Source organism: Phascolarctos cinereus, unplaced genomic scaffold, assembly GCF_003287225.1.
Source record: "Phascolarctos cinereus isolate Bilbo 61053 unplaced genomic scaffold, phaCin_HiC Scaffold_5;HRSCAF=322, whole genome shotgun sequence".
Taxonomy (NCBI): domain Eukaryota; kingdom Metazoa; phylum Chordata; class Mammalia; order Diprotodontia; family Phascolarctidae; genus Phascolarctos; species Phascolarctos cinereus.
The window spans coordinates 136,112,043-136,120,131 of NW_027555958.1; the positions used below are offsets into that span (position 1 = coordinate 136,112,043).

Sequence of the window (8,089 nt, forward strand, 5' to 3'; positions counted from 1 at the left end):
AAACCTTAGCAAAAGAAGGCTTGTGTGAAAGTGGGTGGGCCATGGGACCAAGGAATGGCCTCATTAGCTCTAATAATAAGGCAGCCTGGAAAGAATAATATTTTTGGTGTCACAAAGAATCATAAGTGCATAGCTGTAGAGTTGAAAGGGACCTCAGAAGTCAGATGGTACAGCCCCTTTACAGATGAAGAAAGGTTAAGTAACTTGGCCAAGGATTTATAGGTAAAAAGTGGCAGAGGCAGAATTCAAACTGTCCAGTTCTTTTTCTACTATACCGGGGCCTGAGTTTGAGTGCTGGATTTGACACTTGATATTTAACCTTTTGTTATCTGTCAAACCAACCTGTTGGATTAGTTGACACCTAATGCCTCTTCCAACTACCAATCTATACCACCTTAACTCCAAATTGGGAATTGGCTAATTAATTGCCCAGCTTCCTTTCTCCCTCGCCAGCACTCCTCGGATGCGTGTTGGGGGTAAGGGAGAATTGGGAGAATGAAATGGGGATGGGAGGAAGAAAAGAGGGAGGTGTTCGGGGAAATGACTGTGGCATGAACTAGGAAGGGAGGACGTGAAACCTCACTGACTCTAACACCAGCGGACTGATTGTAGTTCCCACGCCGCAAAGATGACAGTAGAGTGATGACTGCTGACAGACGGAAGGCGTGACCAATGAAAATGGATATGGACGCTTTCATCCGCAAAAAGGTCAAAGGTATCCGTACACTGAAGCAGGGCCACGCCCCTCCCGGGAGTTCTCACCAATGAAAACTGAATCTCTGTGCGCCATCATCGGCTAACAGGCGGAAGTTTGTTAAATCCAGCCCCCGAAGTTGGGCCACGCCCTTCCAGGAAGTTCTCTCCAATGGAAACAATATCTGTGTGCTAACAGGCTGTAATTCGCTAATTCCTGCCTCAAGCGGGGCCACGTCCTTCTGGGACGGTCTTTCCAATGAAAACTGAATCCTTGTGCGACACCTTAGGAAAGACGCCGGAGTTTGCTTATCCCTCGCTTTAGAAACGGGCCACGCCCCTCTGAGGCGGTCTCTCGTACCGGAGTTAAGGTAAAGGGTGCTTCCGATTTTTCTTCTCGCGAGAGCGTCCGGCGGAGCTCTCAGCGGAGCAGCTCGGCGTTATGGCGCCGGCCTCCAGCTCTCGCAGCCCGGAGGATGCCTCAGGTTCCCGGCGGCGGCGTCACGGAGGCGGCGGTAGCGGACTATCAGCTGCAGCATCGGGAGGAAGCGGCGGCGGCCATCGAAGCTCCTCCGAGAGCCCCCCCAACACCAAAGCCATCCGCTCACCGCGGGGCCGCTCTCGTTCTCGTTCCCGGGAGCGCAACGGCTTCCGGCAGCCGTCGTCCTTCACGGAGCCGGGAGGCCCAGGCCGCAGCCGCCGTAGCCCCAGCCGGAGCCACGGCCGCGAGCGAGAGCGGCTCCCTGATCTGCGCGGCTCCTCGTCCTCATCTTCCGCCCACTACCATCACCATCACCACTGTCATCACCATGGGGGCGACCGGCAATGGCCGGATTACTACGAGAAGGAAAAGGAGGAGAGCCTGCGCCAGAGGAGGTTAAATGAGCGGGAGCGGATCGGGGAGCTTGGAGCCCCGGAGGTCTGGGGACTTTCGCCCAAGATCCCCGAGCCTGATTCTGATGAACATACCCCTGTAGAGGAGGAGGATTCAAAGTCTAAGAAAAGTGCTTCAAGTTCCAGTTCTGAGGAAGATAAGAAGAGGAGAAAGAAGAAGGTGAATCGCTCCAAAGAAAATGCTCAGAAGAAAAGAAAGAAAAAAGCATCCAAAAGAAAACACAAAAAATATTCTGATAGTGACAGTGACTCTGATTCTGACTCTGACTCTAGCAGTGAAGAAGAGAGAAAAAAGGCAAAGAAAGCCAAGAAGAAAAAGAAAAAGAAACACAAAGTGAAAAGGTCCAAGAAGAAGAAATATAAAAAAGAATCTACTGAGTCAAGTTCTGATGTCTCTGGTGAAGAGTTTCCAGAAGATGATCTTTGGATTGAGAGATCAAAGAATGCAGAAGCTATGGATTTAATTGGACCAGAAGCACCTGTGACTCATGCCTCTCAAGATGATAGACCTTTGAACTATGGGCATGCTCTGTTGCCGGGGGAAGGTGCAGCCATGGCTGAGTATGTCAAAGCTGGAAAGCGTATCCCTCGAAGAGGAGAAATTGGCTTGACTAGTGAAGAGATTGCATCATTTGAATGTTCAGGCTATGTAATGAGTGGTAGTAGACACCGAAGAATGGAAGCTGTGCGACTTCGAAAAGAAAACCAGATCTACAGTGCTGATGAGAAGCGAGCTTTAGCATCCTTTAACCAAGAAGAGAGAAGGAAGAGAGAAAACAAGATTCTAGCCAGTTTTCGAGAAATGGTATATAGAAAGACAAAGGGGAAGGATGACAAATAAAAATTTTGTTAGTTGTACAGCCAAAAATGTTGGAAGTGTCTTTGCAATCATATCTTTTTTCTTTTGAAATATAAACAAAGTTTACAATGCAACTGTGCGTTTTTTTAATTTATTGAATTCCTTCATGGGAATATGTTGTTGATAGAACTAAATTACTTTATTTGTATTATTGTAAATAGGTGTGATTGGCCTGCTCAACCCCAGAATGTTTATGTGTGCTACTTAACGAAGATTTTGTGTGCCGAACTGAGGGGGTTGGTCAGAGTGATTCTTGAAGTCCTTGGGATTCTATTGTTTTATTCAGGGTGGTATCTGGGAGGAGGGGAAAGAAGTAACCATGGTTAACTCCAAAAGGTGGGAAATGTAAATCTTCCATGTTAGAAAGGTAGTTCGACTAATACCTTACAGAGTGCTTGTTGTTCAAGATAAAAATTAGCATCCCCTGCTCTTAACACACTTGCTACAAATGCTGCAAAGGGAAAATAATGAAATTTGGAAATTGACTGGTAATATTTTACAAGTTTTGATTTGCACCAGGAATACTGAATTATTAGTTCTTTCCTCAGCCCTTTTGTTAACAGGCTTGTTAAATTGCCAATGACTGAACAAGATTTGGAACCAGAAAATGTGCATTTCTTCAATTAGTTATGTGACCTGGGATAAGTCACAACCTCTCTGGGATTCAGTTTCCTACCTGTAAAATGGGGGCTAGACAAAAAAATCTCCCAAAAAAATCTCCAGCTCAAAATCATAGGAACAAATTTATTTATTTACTTAGCGAAAAAGTTGGGGAGACTTGCCCAGGGTCACACAGCTAGTCATTTATATTTATTTTTCAAAGTAAGTATTAGGCAACTCTAAGAGGTTTGTTCATTTTAAAAAAAAAATCACAGGATGTGTCTAGTATCAGGCCAGTCAGTGAAACTTGAAGCACCAACTGTGTACTAAGTGCTAAGAATACAAAAAAAGCAAAAGACTTCTGGGCCTACAATGAGTTCACAAACTAAGAAAGACTACAAGCAAACAAATGTAAATAAACATGGTGGGGAGGAGGAAGGAATAAAAGAGGGTGGGCACTAGAACTAAGAGGGATTGGGGAAGGTTTCTTATAGATTCTATAGGAATTCCTATAGGTTCTTAAAAGATGGGACTTCAGTTGAGACTTGAAGCCATGGAAACCAGAGAAGACTTGAGATGAAGACAGAGAACATTCCAGGCTCTGGGGACACCCTGAGGAAATGCCTGGAGCTGAGTGTGTCAGAATGCTGGGTGGCCAGTGTCACTGGATCAAAGACTGCTTTGGGAGTAAGGTGTAAGAAGACTGGAAAACTGGTGAGGAGGCGGGCAGGGAGGAAATGCTGGGTAAAGAAGGGCTTCAAACCCCAACCCCAAACGGATTTTGTATTTGATCCTGGAAGTGATTGGGATCCATTGAAATTTATTGAGTAATGGGTGACTGGGGTTAGATCTGTGCTAGTATAATTAAAGGCCAGTGTGATTACATCATTCAGCTTAAACTGCCTACATAATGGGGTAATCTAAATAGGCTTCTAAATGGTCCAGTAGCCTAGTAGAAGAGATAAGGATGAATTAAAATATCACCCTCCCAAATGACATTTCCCTTTTTTGTAAGAATAATGCCCTCAGACAAACTTAATGTTTCCCCCTAAATTTGTCCCACCTCCTAATTTTCCTGGTAGTATTAATGGTACCAGCATTGGTACAATCATATAAGCTTGGAATTTTGGATTGTTTTTTAATCCACTCTGTTGATCTTTCCCTTCAGCTCAAGAAGGCAGCCCTGGGTGTGAATCCTGGCTAGATTTTTACTGGTGATGTTAGGCAAGTAACTTAACTGTCTGAGGTTTTAGTCTCATACATAATGAGGCAAGGTGATTTCCAGCTCAAAGATCCCCTGATACTATAATTAAATTCAGTTCCCAAAAAATGTCAAGCATCTACTACACTATATGCAAGACAATGGCAAGTATGAGAGATACAAAGATGAAAACAATCCTTACCTTCAGGGAGCTTAAAATCTTAACAGAGGAGTTATGATAGATACATGTATGATTGATAAAAGGTAAAATTTGATGAAGTAAAAGAAATCCAGATAGTGTTCAAATAAAATTTAAGGTGGGAGAAATCATTAGGTAGAGATAGTAAAGGAAAGCATCATGGAAGAAACAGCAATTACACTAAGTCTTAAAGGAATTAAAAGAATAAGATCTATGAGGGCAGGGACCATGTCTTATCTAAACAATTTTCTAGTAGCTAGGACAATTCCCTGCAGGAATTGACTGAATAGGCCAGGTAAAGGAGTGTGGTCCACACTGTGATCCAGTGTGATCCAGATGAGATATGTGGCCTATATGAATGCAGTAAAGCAGGATGGTGCAAGTCAAGATTAGGGAACACTTGCTAGTTCTGTCTGGCTAGATTGTAGAATATATTGAGAACATTAATATGAATATAACTAGTAAGTTAAGTTGAAGTCAAATTGTGGAGGGCCTTGAATGTTAGGTTGAGGCATTTGTATTAATAAAGCATTTTCGAGAATGATGATGTGCCAGGTACTGCTGGGATATGATGCCATGATAATAGCATTTATAGAGTGCTTTAAGGCTTGTAAAATGCTTTATATGTGTCACCTGATAGGATCTCACCACAACCCTCTGAGGTAGGCTATTATTATCCCCATTTTGAGGAAACAGGCTGAGTTAAGTGACTTCTTTAGGATCAACATATCTAGTGTCTAAGGCATAATTCAAACTCGCATCTTTCTCATTGTACTGTGCCACTTAACTTGAAACATAAGCAGGCAAGACTGTCCTTGCCCTCAAGGACTTTATATTCCTAATTTGGAAAGATAGCACATAGAGGGAGGTAGAAAGCTGGAAGAGGGGAGTTCTTGATCCCTAGCATGCTTTGGAAATGGTGGCTAAAAATTAACAGAGGTCAGTTATCGTAGAAGCAACAGGGAGCCACTGAAGATTTTTGAATAGTAGTGATAGGGGAATGAGGTGGAGGGAAGAGAGAGTGATCAGAGAGAGGAATTTCAGAGTTCTGAATATTGGTAGAAGATTTTTAGGAAGAGATATTAGATGGTACTATCTCTGGATGACTGAGGTAGAATAGAAATGGAGGTGATACAAGTTAGGATAAATAAAGTGGGAGATCGGAGTGGTAGACCATCAATGAGAATATTAAAATTACAAAGGATAATACTAGTGGTTTGAATGGAGAGGAAGATTGAACTAGGGCCTAAAGTCATGGAGGCAAATGGTAGAATGCCAGACACTGGTATATGACAATGACAAATCTATAGTAGAGTGATACAACTGGAGACTCAAACATCAAAGATGGAAAACTTGTTGAATGAACCTGACAGAACAACAGTTTGGAAATGGCAATGAGAATCAGAAGTATTCCACCTACATGAGAGAAATCTCCTTTACATTCTCTCTGAGTACATTAATTCAGGTCCTTATTATATCTTGTCTAAACTACTGAGATAGTCTTCCTAAGTAGTTTTCCTTACTTCACTCTCTTCCCACTTTAGTCCTTTCTATATAATCTTCCTAGTTCACAATTCAGATCATATCATCCCATACCTCACAGAATCATAAATCTGGAGCTGTAAGGGACATGAGAGGCCATCTATTCTCATTTTACAAATAAGGCAATTGAGGAAAGGGAGGTTTTGACCTACTCAAGATCACACAGTATGCAACAAAAACACCTTCAATCACATAGCCACTGTTTGTATAAACTTTTAGCTTGGCAAAATGACAGAATCATAGAAACTCAGAGTTGGAAGGGACCTCAAAGGTTATCTAGTACAAAATGCACATAAATAAGAATAGCCTCTACAACATATTCAACAAATGGTCATGTAGTATTTGTTTCCACTTTTGGATAGCTAGGTGGGTGAAGTGGATAAAGTGCCAGTGGTGAAGTCAGAAAGACTCAACTTCTTGAGTTCAAATCTGATCTCAGACACTTACTAATTGTGTGACCCTAGGTAAGTCACTTAATCCTATTTGCCTCAGTTTCCTCATCTGTAAAAGGAGCTGGAGAAGGAAATGACAAACCACAAAACCCCAAATGGGGTCACAAAGAGTCAGTGTGACTGAACAACATTTATATCTTTTTATCAGTTCTAAATTAATCTTTTCAATTTCATCCACTGCTTCTGGTTCTTCGCTTTGGGACCTACATAGTGATTCTAGTCCCTCTTCCACATGCCAACCCTTCATATACTTGAAAACAGCTTATTATACCCCAATTCTTTTCTCTAGGCTATGACTCTCTAGTCCTTCATTTGTCCTTCCTATATTATGAACATGAGGCCTCTAACCAGTGAGATTTCTGTATGTTCTTCAACTTCACAATGCTCTCCCTAAAGTGGGGTACTCACAAATGATTACAATATTTCTGACTAGGGTGGAGGACAGGGAACTCGTCTTGGACACTGCCTAAGAATACACTAGTGCTCTTGGCTATCACATAGCTATCACATAGCAGCACTATTGACTCATGTTGACTTTTTTGGTCTACTAAAATTCCCAAAGGAACTGCTTTCTAGGCATCTTGTACTTGTATGGTTGACTTTTTTTTTTTAACCTGTATTAGACAACATTTAAACATATCAAATTTCATCTTCATAGATTCATCCTAAAGTTTGATCCCATAAACTTCTTTTTAAAATCCTGACTCATTCTCCAATGAGTTAGCTATCCCTCTCAACTCTGTCTCATCTATAAATCTGATCAACATGCCACCTATGTCTTTATCCAAGTCACTGACAAAAATGTTAAATAGCACTGGGGTCAAGTACAGATCCTCTCAGTCACTACACTGAAGACGTCCTTCCAAGTTGACATTCAACCATTAATGACTACTCTCATTCTGGCCATTCAACCAGTTCCAAATCTACTTAATTACACTATAATCCATTACATCTCTTTCATCTTTTCTAAAAAACAGCATGATATGGTTTATGGGACAGTTTGCTAAAATTTTAAGTAAATGATATCTTTATCATTTCCCTGACATACATGTAAACTTAACAGTTTAGCAACTCCATCAAAAAAGGAAGCAAGGTTAGACTGGCATTATCTGTTATTCATGAAGCAATGCCTTTTGCTATTTTATGACCACTGCTTCCCCTTCCCTCACATTCCTAACTATCCCTTTAATAATACATCCTACAATTTTGTCAAGAATTAGAGTCAAGTTCCAAATTGATTTATAGTTTGCAGACTCCATTCTCTTCCTCTTTTTGAAATTTGAGATATTTGACTTTCTCCAATCCCGAGGAAATGCAATCATCTATCGGTTCTTTCAGATTCATTCTCTCTACAAACCTGCCCCAAACATACTTTCTCAGGCATATACTATACTACTTACTTTCATTTTATTTTCCAAGTCAAACTGGATTACCCAAACCTATCCACTCATATTCCACTTTTGTACTTTTGTTTCTGGTTTCCTCTTTGCCTGGAATATATTTCTCCCTTGCAGCTTCAATTATTCTGATTCTTCCCATCTTCAAGCTCTAGTTTAAGTACCATTTTCTGCACAAAAACCTTCACTTATCTCCTTAAGAGAAATAACCACTCTACTTCTGAATGCCTAGAGTTCATATTTTATACCTCT

The 8,089-nt window shown here is 41.4% G+C and overlaps 1 protein-coding gene across 1 annotated transcript; it reads left to right on the top strand.

Moving 5' to 3' along the window:
• The first annotated feature begins 805 nt into the window (after positions 1–805).
• LOC110208818 (NF-kappa-B-activating protein-like) lies at positions 806–2,520 on the top strand. The gene has a single exon (XM_078155173.1). It carries the CDS (start codon positions 1,136–1,138, stop codon positions 2,426–2,428), a length of 1,293 nt encoding a protein of 430 aa, XP_078011299.1. The 5' UTR covers positions 806–1,135; the 3' UTR covers positions 2,429–2,520.
• The last annotated feature ends 5,569 nt before the right edge of the window (positions 2,521–8,089 follow it).

What these genes read in the sequence shown, in the direction of transcription:
- LOC110208818 (XM_078155173.1), top strand. Translation starts at nt 1,136, where the DNA reads ATGGCGCCGGCCTCCAGCTCTCGCAGCCCGGAGGATGCCTCAGGTTCC.